Source organism: Dipodomys ordii, unplaced genomic scaffold, assembly GCF_000151885.1.
Source record: "Dipodomys ordii isolate 6190 unplaced genomic scaffold, Dord_2.0 Scaffold56, whole genome shotgun sequence".
NCBI classification, from domain to species: Eukaryota; Metazoa; Chordata; class Mammalia; order Rodentia; family Heteromyidae; genus Dipodomys; species Dipodomys ordii.
In genome coordinates this window covers 3,246,017-3,269,549 of record NW_012267272.1, presented here as the reverse complement: position 1 = coordinate 3,269,549, position 23,533 = coordinate 3,246,017, and the positions used below count along the sequence as shown (strand labels likewise).

The 23,533-nt window shown below is 39.8% G+C and overlaps 1 protein-coding gene across 8 annotated transcripts in view; it reads right to left on the bottom strand.

The window, feature by feature from the left end:
* Cald1 (caldesmon 1) overlaps nucleotides 1-23,533 on the bottom strand; it is a 182,271-nt gene that overhangs the window by 25,552 nt on the left and 133,186 nt on the right. For 4 of the 8 annotated variants that reach the window (XM_013021706.1, XM_013021707.1, XM_013021708.1 and 1 more), the window contains 3 exons: nucleotides 13,006-13,152; nucleotides 7,229-7,613; nucleotides 1,006-1,151 (listed from right to left, as the gene is read on the bottom strand). In XM_013021706.1, the coding sequence (XP_012877160.1) occupies nucleotides 1,006-1,151; nucleotides 7,229-7,613; nucleotides 13,006-13,152 (678 nt within the window). Of the gene's footprint in view, nucleotides 1-1,005; nucleotides 1,152-5,287; nucleotides 5,366-6,685; nucleotides 7,614-13,005; nucleotides 13,153-23,533 lie in introns of all 8 variants that reach the window. The other 4 variants (XM_013021703.1, XM_013021704.1, XM_013021705.1 and 1 more) reach the window with 2 other exon arrangements.

Here is a 23,533-nt window from a genome sequence, read left to right as displayed (position 1 = left end):
ATTTAACCCAATGTTTCCCAGGTTTGGGGGCCATGGAATAACCTGAGTTTTCTTTTTTCTTATTTTCTTTTGGCAGTACTGGAGTTTGAATTCAGGGTCTCATGCTTACTAGAGGGATGCTCTACCACTTGAGTCATGTCCCTGATTTTGCAGACAGCAATTCTCCTATCTAGATTTTTTTTGGTGGGGGGCGGGGCGGGGCGAGCAGGGAAGGATGGAAGGTGCTGAGATTACAGGTGTGTGCCTCATGCCTTGTCCCTTAATCTGAGTTTTCTGCAATATTCATGTATAATCTTTAGCAAAATGAATTCCTGAAAATGGTACTTAGAAGGGTTCCTTAAGAAGTTGGCCTGACCACATGGAGAATGAACCAATGATATTAACTACTCTTCAACTTATTAGGCAGGCACTCTACTACTTAAACCATGTCCCCAGCCCTTTTTTGCCCTAGTTATTTTTGAAATAGAGTATCATTTTTTTTTTTTGCCCAGGTTGGTCCAGACCACAGTCCTATTTATGCTTCCAACCTAGCAGGGATGACAGGTATATGTCACCACACCCAGAATTTTATGTGGAGATGAGGTTCGACTGGCTTTAACTAGATTCTCTAAATCTTAGCCTCCCTAGTTGCTAGGATTACAAGCATGAACCACGGCGCTCACCTTGTCATAATATTTTTATATAATCTGATTTCACATGAGCATAGAGGATTAGTGAGCAAGAATATGATGTGCCTTGCAAGAAAAATTAAAATTAAAAAAAGGAAAAGCAGATTAACATTTGGATTGAGCAGTGATTGTTGGTTCTCTGTTAGTGATTTTAGTGATCTAAGAGCCAGGAGCAGCTGGACCTGCTGGCTGTGTATCCTAGACAATGGCCTGTGAACTCACAACAAAAGAATGTGGCCTGGCTAGCACATTTCTGTGTAGATGCACAGGACAGGGAGACTTATTTTGTTCCCTCACAGATGAATACAGTCGTGGCTAACCAGGCATCGCTTCTTACCTGAAAGCATTCTCAGCATGTTTGAGTTTGTGGGTCATGAGTTCTCCATTCTGGGTCTTCACTTCTGTAAATCCCTTCTTTCTATCCAAGAAGCTCTTCACTTCTTCTTTGGGCTCTTTGTCCTTCTTGAGCTTCTCATCCTTGATCTAACCAACAGTGCACATCAAGAGGAAAGATAAAAATAAAAACCGTATTAGTTTACAGTTGGTTTTACCGAAAAAGACCTCTCTGTTTTTAGGTAGAAAGTCAGAACAAATGTCTGGAAAATGATGTGGTGGCAGTCAAAGAAAAGTCTTAGTAAGCTATGGTCTCCCCTGAGCAAAGACCTTGAGTATAACTAGGGAATCAAGAACATCTCTGACATCTCACTGGGGTTTTTATTTTGGAGGGCAGTGGGGGTATTCTTGTTAGCAATGATATATCCTAGGCACCCCATGTAAGGGTTGTCTGCCGTTCCCATGGGGAAGAGCGATTATTAGTGTGATTTTGATGGAAGAATAGCCAGGTAGCTTGAGATTTCCTTTTGGCGAAGGAATGAATCTTTGATAAGCACAAAATAATGTGATAAGGACATAAACAGCAAATCCACCAGGCTTGCCAGCTCTTCTCAATCCATTCCGAGGAAGATGACTTTTCTCGTTTAGTCTCATGAGTAACTGAGTCCCAAGGATGGAACCTGTAATAACCTGCCTGTAGGGGGAGGACTTAAGACACTTGTGGGCCAGTTCTGTATTCATCTAACCCACTGAAGTTAGAGCACAAAAGGAACAATTCCAGAGTTTACCTTAACTTTCACTGTCAGCAAAGATTTAGTCCTTGGCATGTAGTCTTAGGATTGTTGAGGGAGACAGTCCTGGGGCTTGAACTCAGGGTCTGGGCGCTATCCCTGAGCCTCTTTGTGCTCAAGGTTAATGGTCTACCACTTGAGCCACAGCTGTACCTCCAGCTTTTTCTAAGTAGTTTATTGGAGATAAGAGTCTCACGACCTTTTCTGCCTGGGCTGGCTTCAAATCATGACCCTTAGATCTCAGCCTTCAGAGTAGCTAGGATTACAAGTATGAGTCTCTGGGGCCTGGCTCTGAACATTTACTTCCAAAGGGCATATTTTTTTTGAAAAAAATAAAGCAAACTACTTCCCCCACTCTATTTGATGAAACTTTAAAAGTCTTTTGTCTGATTATCTTCTTTGGGTGCCAGTTATTACTTACTATTTATGGATGATTCATTATGGTGTTACTCTCAGACTTTAATCTTAGGCCTACACCTACGGTCCTTGACAACACTGAACAGGGAAATTGGGAGATTTGTCTACTAGGTAAGGGACTTGCATTTTGTTTCCAGGGCTATCCACAATCTAGTAGTGTTTCTTGAGCAAGTCAGCTAGCTTCTCTGGGATGTTGGTCCCAGGCATGTGAAATACAAGGCTAAATAATTCCTTTTCGATCTTTTATTCTGTCATTTTCCTTGGTCATGAGAAGCTATAACAAAGAGGAGGACGATCAGAACAAGTTTTACAGGCTAGTGGTGCTCCTTGCCTAAGAAGAAGTCAAGAGTTCCCTGGACAAGCAGAAGGAGCCAAAATATATTCTTATTTTGACCTACTATTCTTGGATAGAGTCTCAGAAGCCACAGACCATGGTTTATACCCTGGATAAGAACTATCTGGGCATAGCAACTTAGAGGCAAAGAATGTTTCAGGGCATCTCATGAAACAAATTCTGAGTCAAATGTATAGTTTGTGGAATTCCTTCTAGATATCATGTTCCACAAACCATACATTTGACTGAGAAGAAGGGCTCTGGCCAAGTGTGACCATTTGGATAAAACTCTAGATATTTGAGATATTTAATGGGACAAAACATGGGCCATTGGGTTGTGGACATTTATGTGGCATGTTTTTATTCTAGAGTCACCTAAAAGGTCAGGGAAAACCAGGGTATACGGCTCACATTTATGTTAGTAGCACTGAGGACTCCAAACCAGGAGCTACACAAGTTTGACGCCAGTCTGAGCAACACAGAAAGTTCCTTGCGAACCTGCCTGACCAAACCACCTATCCATGTATTCATCCATCTATCCATCTATCCATCCATCTATCCATCCATCCATTCATCCATCCATCCACCCAATCAGTCAGCCAACAAATATCCTGGAATGTAAGATTCTATAGTGTATTGCTTTGTATATTACTATTCCAGAATTGAGACAACAACTAGGTACAAGTTAGATTCAGCAGCATTTTCTTAGCCCTTGAACCTCTCTACTCCTCGCTGGCTCCTTTTTCTAATATATGGGGTCCTTTAGACTGGTTGCTACTGAAAATTTGGTCCATGGAAAACATAGATCTCCTCAGGGAGATTTGACTCCACCTATAGCCACAGAATCAGTTGTGCATTTAACCAGATTCCTGAGTGATTTGTGTGCACACCAATCAGTGTCAGAAATATGAGCCTAGATGAGCATCAGGTTCTGTATTATACAGACAACTTTGCTAGAAACAAGGAAAAAGATACCCCAAACCAAGATTTTCATAACTGGGGTGCAGAGAAAAAAGACCTAAATTAAGTGTAAAGGTTGTGATCATCTGTACCCCACTACCACCTGAAATACAGCTTAACTGCACTGAAGAAAGACAGGGATTTTGTTTGTTGTTTGTGCTAGATGAGTTTGTAGATGTTCTTTGTTTCCTAGAATGTTTAAGCAAATGGACACGTTAGAACTCTGAGTTTTCCAGTTATTAGCAATTGGACTCTCTCCCTCCTTTTAGATGGACAGTACACACATTAAAATTTCCCTCATGAACCACTACAAATTCTATTGGAAACAGAGAGGAACATCAAGCTTAAGATAAACATAATATGGGAAGTGGGGCTGTAGCTCAAGTGGTAGAGCGCTAGCTTTGAGCTGAAGAGCTGAGGGACAGTGCTCAGGCCCAGAGCTCAAGCCCCACAACCAACAACAACAACAAAAAAGATAAACATAATATGTAACAAGAACTAGAAAGTCTTATTTCTTGTATGAATCTTATTTAAAATGGTAAGACAATAGCTAGGTGCCAGGGGCTTCTGCCTGCAGTTCTAGCTAATCAGGAGGCTAGCTAATTCCAGGCAGGGAAAATTACCAAACAACTCTGAAAGTGAAGCTGTGCTCCAGTGGTAGAGTGCTAGCCTTGAGCAAAAAAGCTCAGGGACAGCACCCAGGCCCCGAGTTTCAGCCCCAGGATTAGCACATACACACACACAAATGTCTATCTAATCAGGACATCTCTGTTTTTAATGATAGACTTTCTGTTTTAACTTTTGAGGTTTTATAATAATGCCACAAAGGTAGGGACCTGTAATAAAAGTCCACTTGGGTCAGTACTCAATAGACACACAGATGTCTTTACCTCTGATGAGTTACTCTTGCCACATTCAAGTTCTCTGAATTTAGGAGATGGAGTTGCAGTTTACAGGGTTATGTGGGAAGAGCATAAGCAAGATGGCTAGAACCGGGCCAGGCTCTGATTATGTGGGAGCACCTCCATGTTCTAGAACCGCAGCTCCTTTACTTACCCACAGTCACCACTCGGCACCTGTGCCTGTGTGTGCCTCAGAAATGCAATGCAGACCATTTTGCCCACCTTTTTTCTTTTTAAAACCGAATTATCACCTTCAGTTCACCCAATTTTCTACCCAGATGTGGTAGGGGAGAGGATATATTCCCTTTGAAAAGTGAAAGCATTAATCAAGGCCAGCTGGAAATATTTCAGGATTGCACTGCTAACAGAAGGGTTCGGGGGAATAAAGTTAGCTGTCAGAGGAGGAGAAAGCAAGAAAGATGGATAGGAGCAGTACTTTCCAAGCTTTTGACTATGATCCTCAGAAGGAAGGATAGTTAATAAGACAAAGAGCAATCAATACTCCCGACACGGCCCTTTATTCTACTTTACTCCAGGCTGGGGTTCCACGACTTGAGCCACAGCCCCACTTCTGGATTGTTTTTGTGGTTAACTGGAGATAAGAGTCTCATGGACTGTCTTGCCTGGGCTGGCTTTGAACCGTGATCTTCAAATCTCAGCCTCCTAAGTAGTGAGGCTTACAGGCATAAGCCACCAGCCTCCTGCTTTTGCTTAAATAATTTTGTGATGTTCTAAGCTTGTCTCTCTGTCCAATGGGTCATGAGTCACGGCTTGCAAAGCCTGGGGTTAGAAGTTACAGTTCTGCCAGTGGTCAGACTGGAGATATTTGAGACCATTGTTCTGTGTGGGTTTATGATCAGAGTATTCTCAGGTAGCATTTACCTCTTCTTTTCTGAAGGCAGGCTTGTCTTCCTGGGACTTTTGTCTTTGAGCTTGCCCTTTAGCTCCCTTTTCTTCTTCCTTTTCATGTTCAAGAAAGGTGAAGATCACTCATGTAAAAGAAGCCCTGTCTAGCTTGCAAGAGTGAGTGGTACTCAGATCACTCTGCGGGTGTGGCAAGAAGATGCCAGCATGGCAGCCTTAGCACCACATGTACTGGTGTCAGTGATTCTATGCAGCAGTGTGGGATATTTTCTTTTCACACCCCATTTTCCTCATGTGCCTGCCACGATGCTTCCTTGAAAATCTCGTGGTGGTGTTCCTTGTGTGTGTTTACAGCCTCAAGAACAGAAGCAGGGGCGAAAGACAACCTCAGCAGCATGCAGATTTAGCGACAGACTTCATTCTGGATAGGGTGAACATGCAAGTCAAGTGTCTTTTCTTTTTGCTGGGGGAAGTGGTCTAGCGCTTTAAATGCAGCCTTGCAGAAAGCTAAAAGCTTTTGTAGTTTATGCATATTCTTTCTTTCTATTCCTTCTCCATTGTTCCCATCCTTCTCCAGGCCTCATGAAATTGTGTTACCCAGACAGTAAAAAGAACAAAATGCATGGCCTCGATTATCTGCCGGTTACCAATTGCTATTACCCAAGATGGGTAGCTTTCTGCAAGTCTGCTTTAAGCTCAGGTCTACATGAGGCAAACTAGGGTTTTGGAGATATTATTTTGAAGGGTTCCATGGACTCTTTCCCCTTTTTTATTTACAGTTGACTTCAAGGGATTTGTTCTTGTCTTTTTAAGATAAAATGCTTTATTATAGTTCTTTCTGATAATTATCCATGCTCATTTTTATACCCTGTATGTGTGCATGTGTGAAACAAGAGCCTCTCAGACTTGTTGGCTCAGGTTGGCTTCAAACCAGGATCCTCAGATCTCAGCCTCTTGAGTAGCTAGGATTACAGGTGTGAACTACCAATGCCCAGTTTATACTTTTAAAATTTACTATCCAACATCTGATTGATGGGGGCGGGGAGGTTGGAAATATAGGCCTCTTGCCTCATGTAGACCCGTGAATAGATGAGAGATGTCAGAAAGGAGAAGTTCAGTGTAGACCACCACACGTATCAATCATTTGGGCTCATTCATTTTTTTCTTGTGTATTCATAGCCACCAAGCACAGAACAATTCATATCTCTCTGGTTGTCACAATAAAATTTGGTTGGTTGTATATTTAGAGATCATGATTGCCTCGTGCTTGCTACGGCCTGAAAAAAAAATGAATAGCTTGCCAAATGATCAAGCATATGGATCTCTGTGCGTGTGGCCTCTGCCCCCAATTTGCTGTGCATTACATTTCTCAGTAGGTCACAGGCATCACACATTGGTGCAACGTGCTTACTGTACCTGTTTCATTAGGACAGCTGTCTGTCGTGTATCTTCTTGTACTTTCTTTTCATTCACCCCTTTCCCTTCTCTCTTTTCTTCTACCTTCTCCCCTTTTAGCTTTGCCTCTTCCATTTCCTTCTTTTTCTCCTCTAGCAGCTTTCTCTGCTTTTCCTCTTCTATCCTGGCCCTCTCCTCCTCTGCCGCCTTGGCTCTTTGCCTCTCCTCAGCTGCTCTTCTCTCTTCCTCCTCAATCCTTGCCCTCTCCTCCGCCTCCCTCCTTTCCCTTTCTTCTGCAGCTGCCTTTTCTTCGGCTTCAATTCTTGCCTGCTCCTCTGCTATCTTTCTGTCTTGTTCTGCTTTCATTCTTTCTCTTTCTTCTGCTTCTAACCTCAGCTTCTCGGCCTCAGCCCTCTCCCTTTCTTCCTCCTCCATCTTTGCACTATGGGAAATCTCCTCTGTTTCACTCTCTTCCTCTACTTTTGACCCCGCTGCACTGATTTGCCCATTTTTCAGTGTCATGACCACTGTTTCCTCCTGGGTGTCTATACTTTGCTCCTCTACCTGATTTTCTCCAATGGTCCCTGGCTTTGGCTTTTCTTCTTCCTCTTCTTCCTTCTCGTCTTTCTTTTTGTCTTCAGCATCCTTCTGGTAGGACTTCCTAACGATTTCTGTTTCTTCTATCGCATATCTGTCTTGGCGATTCTCTTTCTTTTCCTCTTTCTCAGCACTATCATTTTCTGCCACATCATTCTGCAGTCTTCTGCTTGGGGAGGACAGACTGGTGTCTGTTATTGTTGGGTCAAACTCCTTCTGGCGCTCCAGGGCTTCCTGAAGGCGTTTTTGGCGTCTTTCTTCCCTCCGAGCCAGGCGTTCCAATAATGCAGCCTCTTCATCACCTTCCACCTGAGTGTTGGCGGTGGTTGGCTTGGCTTCCTCATCAGGGACACTGTGTAACACAACACCAAAGACAGCTGATTAATCAGTCACCTGCATTCACAGAGCCACCCACGTCTAGAGCGGTTGCTGGTGATACCAAGTTTCATGTCATTTCAGCTCATGCCTGGCTAGCTTTTAGCTGATGGCATATGCAAGGCTGTGGCCTTGGTCTTCCTCTGGTGCCTGGCACCGTCTCAACATGATGTAAATGCTGCATTAGTGCCTTTCACCCAAAGTTGCTGACCACGAGTGTGCAAACATGTCAGTTTCCCTCCCTTTTTGAATTGGATAACACCTTCCATGCTCACTCTTATTTTCATATTTTAGGTTTGTGTGTGTGTGTGTGTGTGTGTGTGTGTGTGTGTGTGTGTGTGTGTGTGTATACTGGACTTGAACTCCAGGCCTGGGCACTGTCCCTTAGCTTTTTTTTTTTGCTCAAAGTTGAAGTTCTACCACTTGAGACACAGTTCCATTTTCAGCTTTTTGTTGGTTAATTTTAGATAAAAATCATATAGACTTTTCCACTCACCTGATTTCAAATGATAATTCTTATATCTCAGCCTCTTGAGTAGCTAGGATTACAGATGTGAGCTACTAGTGCCCAGCTGGACAATTAAATTGAATGCTTACAGGGAGAGAGGGGGAGAGAGAGAGAGAGAGAGACAGACAGACAGACAGACAGACAGACAGACAGACAGCTGGGTGCTAGTGGCTCACACCTGTAATCCTAGATACTCAGGAGGCTAAGACTGAGGATCTCGAATCAAAACCAGCCTGGGCAGGAAAATCCCTGAGACTTATCTCCAATTAACCACCAGAAAACCAGAAGCAGTACTGTGGCTCAAAGTGGTAGAGCTCTAGTGTTGAGCAGAAGAGCTCAGGGACAGTGCTCAGATCCCATGACCGACAAAACAAATAAACAACCAAAAAATCTACAACTCAACTGTAGCATATTCACCAGTCAGTCCCTCTTGCAGGAGGCTGGATACTGCCCAGGCAAGGAGTGTTGGTCTCCACTGGCAGGAAATGATGATGCAATGCCAGAACTGTGACCAGAGTTGGAAGCCTGTGTCTTACAATGTTTAGAAACTCCATTAGATTTCATGGTTCATACCAAACTTGGCCCTTCCATTGTTCAAGTTCATTTAGTTTTAGAAAAACACATTTCATATTCCACAACAAATGATGGTAGAGCCTAGATTTTTCAACCTCCTGGCCTTAGTTCTTGCTGTAGGACATTGTCTCCATGAATTATCATCTGTTTAAGAATTATATGCCTATAGAAATACAAAGAATTTAGAGTTCAAGGGGAAAAATAATCTTTACATCAGGCACTTGAATCAACTGAATTCTACTAAGTTGTAAAAGGTATGCAAAATTTGAAAATGCTAGCAAGATGATATGACATTAGGAAACCAATAAACTCTGTTGAACATGTTTTGGCCTTTCCATAAATCATGACAACAATCATAGTAGAGGTCAGGTGATAGGTAGAGCTGTTTAGCTCCAAGAAGACTTATTTTTCTTTTAGCTAATGAATAAGTCAGAGCTAAACCCCATGGTCTTTCCTTGAAAAAATATCCTCAGGTTTTTAATTAAATCAACACCATGAAATATGTAAGATGAATAAAACGTGACATCAGATGGGAAACTCAAGAAGGAGCAAGATATTATTTGGGTGAATGTTGGATTTGATGTTGTCTTGTTTGGGGTGGGAATAGTCCTGAGGCTTGAACCCATGCCTTTATGTATGTTGAGTACTTGCTCTGCCACTTAGCTATATAGTTCTATTCCAGAAGTAAGATTGTAAAAGCATAAAACTGTAGGCCAGTAGTAACTTTTTAAGCAACTGTGGAGTATTCATTACATAACTAGATTCAGGAAAGGGCTCAAAATACCATTTAAAAAACTTCCTCTCCAGCTTAAACATAGAAAAGGCAGGGCAGAGATGGGAGGGGGAATCTGGGAAAAGCGAAGGAAGGGGTGACATTGTCCAAAAAAAGAAATGTACTCATTGCTTGACTTATGAAACAGTAACCCTTCTGTACAACACATTAATAATAATAATAAAATTGTATTAAAAACATAGAGAAGCCATTGAAGGACTATGATGCTGTCCTTCTAGAAGACTTTGAGAATGATTAAAGTTATTGCATGCTTATGATGTGCGAGAAGGCTCTGTGCATTTTAGATATCCTACTGTCTCATTGAAATGTTTGTTTTGTTTTGGACCAGTACTGAGGCTTGAACTCAGGGTCTCAAGCTCTTGCTTGGCTTTTTTCACTCAATGTTAGCACTACCACTTCCAACTTTTTTCTGGTTAACTGGAGATTACATCTCACAGCTTTGTCTGCCCAGGCAGCCTTTGAACTGTGATCCTCCTATCTCAAGCCTCCTGAATAGCTAGGATTACAGGTGTGAACCACCAGTGCCCACCCTGTTGAAGTTTAACAGCATTCTTAGGAGAAAGGCATAATTTTACTCCATTTAGGCAGATGAGTACTGTTAATGAAAGGCCCACTTGGTGGGCCTTCCAATGCTAGTTGATAAACCCAAAAGCTCATACCTGTCTTTCTTTTGTTATACTTCCTCACTAATTAAACGCTACTTACCAAGAGACCTGGTATCTACTTTTCCACCTGTCCAATAAGCTGCATTATTTTTTAAATAAGTTTTTTTATTGTGAAAATACTGTACAGAGGGGTTACAGTTACATGAGCAAGGTAATAAGTACATTTCTTATCCAGCATTGTTGCTTCCTTTGTTATTCCTCTACCATCCCTTCCCTCCCACCTCCTCAACTACACTCCCCCCCTCCACGCCTAAATTGTAAAGTTTGTTTTTCAACATAGTGTCTTGTACATCTCATTGTTGCAATGGGCCAACCAATATCCCTATTTAAACAATTTGTTTTTTCCCTTTCCCTCCACAAATTATAGCAACATAAAATACAGTGAAAACAAGGGTTATATCATGGAGAAGGGACATACAAAGCAACAAAAAAAAATCACATGGTACCTTGTAAATACGTTAGAAACAATAGCAAGAAAGAAAAAAACCACTTGTGTCCCTATCTTGGGGTTCATTTCTCTTAACATCATCTTATCTGACCTTTTCTGCTTGTTCCAGACATATACTAGTTATTACAAATAAGGGAAAATGTGGGACCTATGTTTCTTTGGGCCTGGCTTACTTCACTTAATATAATTTTTTCCAAGTCTTTCCATTTCCTAACAAATGAGGCAATGTCATTCTTTCTGATGGAGGCATAGAATTCCATTGTGTATATATACCACATTTTCTTGATCCATTCATCTACTGAGGCGCATCTGAGTTGGTTCCATATCTTATCTAAAGTAAACAATGCTGTGATAAACATAGTTGTGTTGGTCAAGCTGCATTATTGAATGTCTCTTTCCCGCAAGCCATTGCAAGACCACCATGCAATCCTGACGGAGCCGCTCAAATTTGAGCCAAGGCAGTTCTGACCCCTTTCCTTCAGAATTAACTAGTTATAGTAAGCTAAAGGGATTACCAACAGCCCCATCCAATAGTCACAAAATAAAACAATCTAAGCCTAAAAACATATCCAAGTTCTAACAATGGGGCCTCATTACATTTAATCAGTTTATAGTTTAAATTTAAATTTTTTCCTTCCTTTTATCACATGTCACCTTATCTTTTCTAAGCCTTAGAGCATATATATGTCATATACTAAACATTAATATAATTAACTTTGTGGCTCTGTTTCTGTAGCAAAAGTCCTGTTTGAAGAGGTTGAGACTATTATATAGTGTATATAATAGATAATATGACTACATATGACATTACTAATAGATTACATATTATAGTCTATTATATAGACTATTTTATATAGTCTATCTATAGTCTATATAATAATACAGTCTATATAATAGACTATTAGATAGTCTATATAATAATATGCTGTATTATTATATATAATATATAATTATGTACAATATTATATAATAACATATAATATCTAATAATACAGTATATTATTATATAGACTATATAACAGTATAGTGTGTGTATAGTGTCTATGTTATTATATAGACTATATAATAGTCTCAACTTCTCTGATTTCTGCTGGGGCCTAAGTAAATGTATTGATTGAATGAGTTTGAATAATCATATGAAATTCAACAGTATTCTGAATGTTGCTAAATGATACAATGCATATTACAAAAAAAGATTCATACTGCATATTACAAAAAAAAGAAGAAAAAAGAAAAAAGAAAAGCTGGGCACAGGTGAGTCATACGTGCAATCCTAGCTACTTGGGAGGCTGAGGACAGGAGGATGTGGTTCAAGGCCAGTTCTTCTCAACTCATCCCTCCCACTTGCCACCCTAACTTTGTGGGAGGCTATGATGGGGAGAATTGAGATTTCGGGTCAGCTCTGGCAGAAAAGTTTGCAAGAGCCACATTATCAATTCTTTACATAATCCTACCTATTTAAGGGGCTGAGATCTGAGGCTCAAATTCAGAGCCAGATCAAGCAGACCAATCTAAGAGACTCTCTCCAATTAACAAGGAAAAAGCCCGTAGTAGGAGTAGCTCAAGTGGTAGTACCAGTTGTAAGCCAAAAAGCTGAGTAAGAGCGTAAGACCTTAAGTTCAAGCTTTAGTATCAGCACTCATGCATACAGATGCGTGCGTGCACACACACACACACACACACACACACACACACACACACACAAGTGCTCAAGACTCTGTCTTAAAGAGAAAGCTGAGCATGGTGCTCCATGATTGTCATTCCAGCTATGATGGGAAGCCTAAAATAGGAGGATCATGGTCCAGGACGCAAGACCTCATCTCAGAAATAACCAACACACACACACACACACACACGCACACACATGCACACGCACGCACACACACACATACGAACACACGCACATGCAAATATACACAAAGGCTGGAACAAGAGCAGTAGATTGCTTGCCTAGCAAACCCAAGGTCCTGAGTTTAAGCCTTCACACTTCCTGACTTCCAAAAAAGAAAGAAATATGACACTTGCAGTTCATGTTTGTTTTTAATATACAAGTAGGCACATAGGACTGTGTCAAATAAATAAATCTTCATTTCCAAGTAGCAATATGCTACAGTTGGAATGTCAAGAGACCTCCTTATTTAAAGATATAACCTGCCATCTTTAGTAAATTAAAATAAAATGAAAGGCCTCACTTGAGATAGGTTTACAGAATGGAAATGGTATGTGTTTAGAAGTGGTATCTTCATGTCTAAATCAGATTGTCCAGTTTGACTTGTCAAAAGTGATGGAAAATAGTGGAGAAGGCAATGGTTTACTGGACAAAGTGCATCCAATAGACAGACAAGACACAGAGAAGAGACTCCATCTTCAAAGGGAAAGTACCTGTTCTGGGCATTAGCCTCCACCTGGTCAGTCACCTGACCCAAGGACTCTTCCTCCTGCTTTTGCCGCAGCCTTTCCTGCCGGGCCCGGCGACGCCTTTCCCGGGCCGCTTCCTCTTCATCGTCATCATTCCTCTGATAGGCGATTCTACAACATCACAAAGACAAATGTCCACCTCAGTACAAAGTCAACCTCATTACAAAGACAGCCTCCCAGACACCAACTATTTTTTTTTCCCTTTCACCACCAACTTTTGTCAGGAGTAGCCATGAACTCGGAAGAAGGGCTCAACTGCTTAGGTTTGGCAACCCAATTGATTCCTTCTCAAACTTTTGGCTATTTGACACGCATTAATCCACTAACAACTTGTAATAATAACCAAAGACGTTGATCTACACAAAAGCTGTCTCCCTTTTGAGATTGTGGCTTAGTATATTTAGATTTCTTTTTTTCTTTTTTTTGTCGGTCGTGGGGCTTGAACTCTGGGCTTGGGCTTGAACTCTGGGCTTGGGCGCTGTCCCTCAGCTCTTCAGCTCAAGGAGAGCGCTCTACAGCTTGAGCCACAGCGCCACTTCCATATTTAGATTTCTTTATTAAACTGATGATCACATGAAAAGCCTGGAAGCAGAAATATCAAGTGTTGGGCCAAATAATTTAAACACAGATGGCACGGTTGTATCTCTAATCAGGCAGGGGGATGACAAGTTTGAGTTACATCGTGAGACCTTGTTTAAAAAAAAAAAGGAAAGAAAAATAAAAGAAAAGAAAAAAAGAAGGAAGAGAGAAAGAAAACACTAAAAAGACACACATACACACACACACATCACCAAGCCAATACATTAGTATTAATCAGTCAAAGTTGCTCATTAAAATTGAGAGGCTAAGGCACTTGTGGCTCACACCTATAATCTTAACTAGTCAGGAGACTGAGTAGACTGGTTTAAATCCATAGGATTCTTAACTCCAATTAACCACCAAAAAGCTGGGAGTGGAGGTATAGCTCAAACAGTAAAGCCTTAGCCCCATACAATATAAACATTTCACATTAATACTTTTTCTTGTGTATACTCAATGTCTTGTGTTCTTGTTTGGCTTTTTTCACTTGTGACTGGCATTCTACAACTTGAATCATACCTCTAATCCAGTTCTACTCTGGCTATCTTCTAGATGTGATCCTCAGATCTCAGCCTCTTGAGTAGCTGGGATGATAAGTATGAGCCATTGGCTCTTGGCACATAATACTTCTTTACAATGAGGTAAAATACATTCATATTTAAAAACACTTAATATTAGCTGGGCGCAGGTGGCTCAAGCCTGTAATCCTAGCAACTCAGGAGGCTGAGATCTGAGGATCGTGGTTGAAAGCCAGCCTGGGCAGGAATGTCTATGAGACTCCTATTGCCCACCAGAAAACCAGAAGTGGCACTGTGGCTCAAGTGGTAGAGAGCTTGCCTTGAGCTGAAGAGCTCAGGGATAGTGCCCAGGTCTAGAGTTCAAGCCCCACAACCGACAAAACAAACAAACAAAAACTTAATATTTATGAGTATAATACAGTATTACTAAAAGTAGGCAAAAGTTGTATTGCAGATCTCTAGAATATGCTTATGATTCTTACACAGCTACATAGCCAACTACTGTGCTAACTGAAGAAAATAAAATAGCGGAACCATATAACTTATTCAGTCATAGATGACTAATGATAGTTTGTTTGTATTAGGTTTACAAAATGGCCACTTTTAGGCCTAGATCTACGACTTTCCCTGTGTGATCTTTTTACATCAATAAGAAGAATGGTACACGTGATTGTGTCACTTAGATGTCTCATAGAAAACAAGATTAAAAATTCTGAAGGTTGGCTGGTGTCTCTTTAAAATCTGACTTCATACAGAAATCTGCTAGTGTGCAATACTCAAATGCCAATATAAATAAAATGTCACTTAGTAATTTTATAAAACTGACTAGTAATTTTCCACAAATATGGTAGTGTGGCAGAGGAGCTAATGGATGATTGTATTAAGACAGGGTGGGGGTGGGAGGGAGAGAATGAGAACTTGGCTTTCAGAACAGAATTAGTCTCTTAGCAACTTGAAGCCCTTTAATTAACCTCAGTTAAATTTCCTTGTCTGTAAGTGTGTAACAATCGAATGAAATAATGGATTCATTATGACAAAGTATTGTAAAAATGGAATCTTTTGTGGGTATTTGGAGCATTCAGCGACAGGGTGGCTTTGTGGGGACAGATGAGCTCAATTTTAGACTTGTTAAGTCTGAGGTGACAACATGACAGGATGTGAATGTTCCTTTCTAATTCAATCACATGGTAATCGGCAGTGGTAAGCTTTTCCCAGTGGTTTGGCTTCAACTTTCAGATTCTTGGCCTAATATTCTCTTGGCTTATGTCTCTGTAGACAGTTCTAACCACAGCAAGGAAAAACGAGTCCTAATGATTGCTTCCCAAGCTAATGAAACAGAAAGTCTTAATTTGCTCTTCTACATCTCTGGATAAGCCATGAAGGCATAGCTGTTACTTGGAATCTTTCTCTTCCGAGACAAGCAAGAGACATACAATTCCATATGGAGCATCCTTATGCTAAATGCATGACTTCTCCTTCTAATGGAATCTAGTTAGTGTAAGCTCTCATTCCCCACCTAACTGGAAACATCCCAGATGCCGCCATCTTCCTTCTACCTACTGTATTGGCTTTGGTGTTGGTGCTGTTGGGTTTTAGCTCTTCTAACAAATAGGTTTGGCACTTCTGTCAGGTCAGACTCAACTATTTCACCTCTTGAATTTCTCATCAGAGGATTGACCTGAGCAACTAGATCATCTCCATCATCTCTTCTAACTCTCCTTGCCTAATATAAGATAAAAATTTATGGACAACCACTCTTTCTTGGTAGCCTCTTTGCAGGGTGACATAGCTGTCACAGATAGCTTTGTAAGTAATTGTTTATTACTTTGTATAAAGGAACAAACTGAAATGTTCACAAAGTTAAGAACCATTACTACCATAACGAAAGACTGGAAATTGTTTCATGGTGTTTTAAATCATAATATAATCAGCTGGTGGCTTATAAATCTATCAGTTGACTTTTTTTAAAGTGAAGTGATTGTGTCTGTGTACAAAGCAAACTGTAGTTTCTTAGCTGTTAGCATTTTCCTATGCTTCCTGTTCTTCATGCTTCTACCACAGTTTATTTAATTGAAAACATCCAGCCAAGCACTCGTGGGTCACATCTGTAATCCTATTTGGGAGGTAGAGATTCAGAGTATAGTTTAAGGTGAGCCTGGGCAAAATGTTCATGAGACCCAATGTCAACCAATAGCTTGTTACTTTGGCATGCACATGTGGTCTCAGCTACGTGGAAGGCTGAAATCAGGAAGATCATGGTTCTAGGTCAGCGTGAGCAAAAAAAGGATTGCAAGACTACATCTCAGCAGACAAAGCTAGGGGCATGTTGGTATGTGCCTGTCATCCTAGCCATGATAAGAAGCTTAAATAGGAAGATAACAGTCCTGTCCAGCTGGGGAAAAAATGAGACCCTACTTCAAAAATAACCTGAGCAAAAAGGTCTGGGAATATGAATCAAGTGGTAGAGGGCCTCCCTGGGAATGGCAGTCCTTGAGTTCAAACTCCTATATGTATACTCATGCTCTTATTTATTTTTCTAAAAGTAGCATATACTTATTATTGTTGTTTTCAGTACTAAAGATTGAACTTAGGGCCTTTGTGCTCTAGACAAGTAGCAAGTACTTGAGCTATGTCCTCAACCCACAAACTGCAAAAAGACATAAATCAAAATCTATTCCTTAGTATCATACCTCTAAATATAAATAGAATGACAATTTGATCTATGTGGCAAGACATTTTCCTATGTATGTATAGATATTACATTTGTAAGAAAGTGGGATTATGTTATACATAATTTCTTATGTTATACATAATTTCTATGTTAGATATAGTTTCTTTGACCTTACTTGTGATTATTTGTTAACACATTAACAAAATGGAATGCCAACAGAAATAACTTATATATGTACATAAGTGCACAAAGGTATGGTAATTATGTGATCATGCTATAAACATTGTAACCAGTTGTCTACTACTGAACATTTAGAATTTTTTTTTTGTTGCTGCTGTTGTGGTTTTATAAATACTGCTGCAAGGCAAAGCATGGTAGTGACACTCTGTAATCCCGGTGACTAGGTGGTATTGTTAGGAGGATCTTTGATCCATGGCCACTCAAGCAAAAGGTAAGCTATCTGAAAAAAAGAACTGGGAGTATGGCTCAGGTGGTAGAGCTCTTGCCTGGCAAGCATGAGACTTGAGTTTTATCACCAGGACTGATAACAATATCAATAACAAAACAGTTAAAGTACATCATTATAGAACAATTGTCCCACCATTTGTTCAATTATTTATTTCAGAAAATTCAAAGGTTAGAATCTGTGAGTTTAATAAAAGTATGTTCATTTTGTAGGCTTTTGATGAGCACCGATACACGGCTCTCTAGAATGGATGAGAGTTCTAATCTTATACAATTTTATACAATTCTGTCCAACAAAATTGGACTAAAAAGCCAGATACACACAAGCTCTTTAACATGGCCAAAATGGAAGTCTAAGCCCTAGTTAAAGACAAAAGAGTTAACATTTCAGAATTTCCACACACCATCCTCAAGCCTATTTGAGATGATGTTGACCAGTAGAAATCATACCTAGCCTAGCCCCGCACTGTAATGAAAGCAGAACAATCATTCATTCCTTCTGTGAAAATTCAGCACATGCCGACCTTAGCCAGTCTTCCCATAGGCCCACGGCACAAAGATAAGAGATGTCTTAAGAAGATTCAGAAGCTTGTGTGGGATCTCAAAGTTCCTCTGAATTCAATCTGAGAAAGGCTGCACTATGTGAAATAGGTTTTTCATCAAATGCATTTTCTTGTGGCAATTGACTAACAATTTACTACACAACTCTCTATTAAATAAAATGTTTGATTGCCTGGAGTCCATGAGCTTCCTCTTCATGTCCAGCCATGTTGTGCTGTGTTTCCTGGTAACTGCCTTAGCTCCTCTCCAGTCACATATGCTGGCAGAAGGGCTTGACCTCTCTGTAGGAAGGTCAGTGTTGCTGGCAGCAATATGACTCACCAAACATTTAGGAGAAAGAGATAGTTTATGTTGTGTGTGTGCACTCAGGCACGCACACACACCTACGAATAAAGGCAAACCATCCCAGAAGTCCAGAATAATTACATTAGGTTAGCTGATTGATTCCACCTAATTAAAAGAGTAGGAAAAACACGGGCTTCTTTGCCATTGACAGAGCCATTGTTAAACATGGTAGTGTGGCTGATAATGTAAAACAGATCTACAGGAAAACTCTTGTGATGCTGTGGCTTTTACTGGGAAGCTGTCTTCGACATAAGAGCTCTGATGCCTCAGTAGATTTAAGTCACAAGATGACCATGATATATTCCGGGCTTTTCAGATAGAAAGTTCAAATAAAAGAAAACACCATCTCTCCCCCCCCCCCAAAGCAAAACATAACAAGACAGAACAACAATGATAACCAAATAACTATTGCAAGTATGACAAAAAATGAAATAGTTAAGGATTTATATATCTAAATAGATGACACAAAAAACAAGAAGTTTTGTCAGCACTGCATCTATTCACAATCTTCCTGTCTCAGTGTCACCATGATCCTATATTTTCTCTCTGACATTTCTCATGACTTATTCAGTACTAGTAAAATTCTTTTAACATTTTGTCCTCTATAATTTGAAGAATTTTGCTCTTATTTCCTTTCAGATTGCTAATTTTCTGACCAGAGACTATTGGACACCCCTCCCCTAAAGTTTTTGAGTAAAATGATGACAGTCATATTACTAATATAACAAGGTCTCTTAGCAGAAAACCATGTTTAAGAAAAATGGCCATCTCTTTTATTGGGATGGGAGTTTATTTTGTTATATTTTTTAGGAGCATTAAAGACCCAGAGAAAATAAAAAAGAAATATAGGTAAGTCCATAGGGAATACAGATTTATTTATTTTATGTTGATAATCACTGTGCTGTGATTATCTGGATATTATCTGGATAATAAAATAGTTAAATCAAATTGGAACCTGCAATTTTGCTATTCTGAACTTTTAACACACATGCTGCGTATAATTGCCACTTTGCAATTACCAAAACTGTACGTGTTTAATGACTTGTCCAGTTATGAAATATCCCACTCTGATCAAAATCGCAAGTCTTCCTGTTTTCCTTGTTTCTCCCACATTCCTTCATTTTGGAAGAGAATGCTGTGCTTACAATGCCAACAGAATGAATAAATTCACCTAAAAGAGTGAAGTTCAGCTGAAGTCCCTCCACGCATGCGTTTTCTATTAGCTTCTAGGCCAGTGGAACGTAGGCTGATCTCAAGACTGAAGTATCTGTGCCCCACTACGTCACTCCACTTTCATATAACCAGTCACTCAAGATGATGAGGCATTAGCTGAAGGAGAGTCCAGGCTTGTAAGTGAGCTACTCAACCAGTCCTGCCCCTAGCTTTCTACAGCCATTGTCCTACGCAGATGACATCCAGAAGGCTTAAGGCTCACAGTCACTAAGAAAGACAACTCTTAGTAAACTATTTATAATAATAATAATAATTATTATTATTTTGATTGCCATCCTCATTGGTGCTGCCAATGTCATTATCCTAAATAAGAGTATTAATACAAGATCCAACTTAAAGAGTTAAAACCTCATGTGGGTTAAAAATATGCTCAAATGTTTGGAGGCAACATGACTCACACATACTTCCATTCTTCTTTCATGTACCAAAACTCCCCCCAGGGATTTTCTTTCATAATATGAAATGCAAGCAGATTCTCCAAACATAGGCAATCAACTCTGCAAATTGCTCAAATGCTCTTAGCAAGTTCTTGGGCCACATTTTGTGATCAGGAGGGGAAATCCTGAGCTACTGAAATGAATCATATGTGCCCAACACACTGATTCTATGTTTAAAAATTAAAAGGAGTTTTAGAAACATTCCAGGCTCTTCAATATAATTTCATTTACATGTGGTGTACACAAAAAGTTGAACATAAAGTTCAACTTCAGTTCCTTCCATTAAAAGAAAGGCAATCAAAAATTACAAGGGGGAAAACAATTAAGAAAATAAAAATATTTTTCAAGTCAGAATATGTTTAGAAAATGATTAATAGCTAATATGATTAGTCATTTGGTTTGTTGGTAATTTGTATAGGATAGAGAGAAAAAAGCCTTGTAAGAGAGATTTTTGGAGGGGGGTAGAATTAAAAAGATAAAAATGTGCTGTTATTTCCTCTTGGGGTTTAGTTTTACATCAGCATTACAGGGGAGGGAAGGCACACAAGAAGACATTACTTTGAAGAAAATTACTCAAGAAGAGAAGTATGTCAGGATTCATGTTTGTCTTTCTCCCACCTGATTTAAAAAATGTAAGTAAAGTTTGTGTTGCACTCAAGTTTGTGATCAAGCAGGTCACCAACGATAGTACAACATTATATGCTTGCAAACTTCAGTCAGTCTTCCTGTGTGTGGATGGACTCATAGTGGTCTCGGTCAACCTATCATCTGCTTTACCCCTACGTTTCCACATAATCACACAAGTTTCTACAACCTTAGACCACGACAGAGAAATGCACTACAGTGTATCAAAGGATGGAAAAGCCCCATTCATGCTTTTGCACATATCACAGCAGTCTGGGTACTGCCATTATAACAATCGCCACATCCTGTCCCACCAGGTATGGCTAGAAGAGACCTGGGAGATGCTGTGAGTTCTCATTCTGACTGAGCTACAGGAATTTCTAGAATGTTGTAGAATGGTCCTATCTCAGGGCAATCAGGTCCTTGAGCTGAAGGCCTCATTTCTCAATCAATAAAGAAAGCCACAGGAAATGAGAGATTTTAATAGTGTGGTTCATTATTTTAAATTTAAAAAGACGTTTATCCTGAATTATATTATGCCTGCAAATAGCTGTATAGTGTAAGATCACCTGAAAGAAGAATAACAAATAGCCACATTCCTCCTTCCTAAGATAGCACCAACACCTTAGGGTCTCATATATTCCTTTCAGCCCCATCCCTATTTCCTTTTAAATGCCTTTAAATAATCACTAAGTCTGAACCTGGGGACATTTGTATTACTCTCTCTTTTTCTTGTAGTTTTACCATCAGGATGTGCATTCCCCAATAACACATTTTTCATTTTCCACTTTTAAAACATGACATAGTAATAATGTAAGCATTCTGTGATTAGTCTTTCATACCACATTATGTTTTTGAGATTCATTTCGGTTCATAAGAATAGCTGTAGTTCATGACAGACGAGCTCCAGGGTCCAAACATTGCTTGAGGTTATAGTTTGGCTAGGGTTAATGTCTAATTTCTTATTCAATCAGTGCTATGTTCTTTTAAAATCCTCAAATGGTTGCAATATTCATAAGAAAATTAAATGAATAGAATCTGGATTTGCATTCTTGTTGAGTTGTTATGTTTCTCACATTTCTTTTTAAAACACAAAACATGCATACCGTTAAATAATAAAATTTGGCAGAGTGATTCCATGATAATTTCCTGAGATAAACTAAAATCTATTGATTATCTCATAAAAAGGACTGAATTTGCTCCATATTACCCCCCTGGCTGGTCATGGGGCTTGAACTCTGAGCCTGGGCGCTGTCCCTCAGCTCTTCAGCTCAAAGCTAGCGCTCTACCACATGAGCCACAGCACCACTTCTGGTTTTCTGGTGATTTATTGGAGATAAGAGCCTCATGGACTGGCTATGAACGTTGATCCTCAGATCTCAGCCTCCTGAGTAACTAGGAGCCACCAGTGTGAGCCATCAGTGCCTGGATAACATCTAGACATTTAGTTTAAAATTTATAAAAGGTAGGTAGAGAGAGAGTAGATGGAAGAGAAGATGTATGTTACTACTTAGTTGGTAACTAGGATTAAACTTCAGTTGCAATGAATTAAAAGAAGGAAATTTAAGTGGCCAAGAAGGTAATCAAAATAAAATTATCCAAAATCTGTCTTCACTTCCCACCCATATTTAATATTCAATTGGAATAAATGTGGCACAGGCAGATGAATGCAGTTTTTACTTGTACTTTCAGAAACATTTTTTTCTTCATTCCCAACCTAGGAATCTGTCTATTGTAATACTCACTAGATACTATATTGGAAATGAATTATACTACTTGGGGGATTGGGAGAGCAGGAGGAAAAAGACTGGGAGAAAATTAGGGAGGGGTGACACTGTTCAAAAAGAAATGTACTCATTACCTGACTTAGGAAACTGTAACACCTCTGTATATCACCTTTACAATAAAAAAACTGTTGTCAATCAAAAAATTATGGGATTGGGATGTTTTCTGGCTGTCATATCTGTTAAAGAAAAACCTTGGTTTACTATACATAGCCTATACACAACAAATATTGGTCATAGTTGTTTGTTGTGTATGTAAATATTGGTCATAGTTGTTTGTTGTGTGTGTCACTCCTAGAGCTTGAACTCAGAGCCTGGCATTGTCCCTGTGCTTCCTTTTTTTTTTTTTTTTTTGGTCAGTCATGGGGCTTGAACTCTGGGCCTGAGCGCTGTCCCTCAGCTCTTCAGCTCAAGGCTACCACGTGAGCCACAGTGCCACTTTTGATTTTCTGTGGTTTATTGGAGCTAAGCGTATCATGGTCTTTCTTGCCCAGGCTGGCTTTGAACTGCAATCCTCAGATCTCAGCCTCCTGAGTAGCTAGGATTATAGGAGTAAGCCACCAGCACCCAGCTCCTGAGCTTCTTTTAATCAAGGCTAGTGCTATACCATTTGAGCCATAGCACCACTTCTGCCTTTTTCACGGTAGTTTATTAGCGGTAAGAGTCTCACAGACTTGCCTGCTCAGGCTGGCTTTGAATTGCAATCCTCAGATCTCAGTCTTTTGAGTAGCTAGGATTACAAGTGTGAGCCACCAGGACTTGGCCATAGACAATTTTTCGAAAGGGCAACATAAGAAAACAATTCAGACCTATGTGTCTATACTTGTCAATGCTACATTTTGCCACTCAGTTCTTTGCCTGAAGGTCTAGATCTAACTCGCTGACATTTGCTCCAAGATAGGGTATAGAAAGATTCTCACATTCCCATTGGCTAATATGGATACTACTGTCTGAGACCAGAGGTAAACCCACAAACAAATCCTCTTCACAAACAAAGACAGTATCTTAGAAACAGAAACTTCTATTTCTATCTTCACATGGTAAAAAATAAAAAAATAAAACCCCTGAACACATCTTATTTGAATCTTCTACTTAGAGGGAGCTAAAAACTCCAGTCTTATTCTCAAATTGGCAATATTTGTGTGATGCAGTATGAAAGTCCGTAATCTCATGTGGTTGAGCTTCAAATGATGGTACCACTACTCACGTTGGTAGACATCTGACAAAAGAAAGAAAGGAACTGGCAAAAACCAAAACAAGATGCCCTTAAATGGG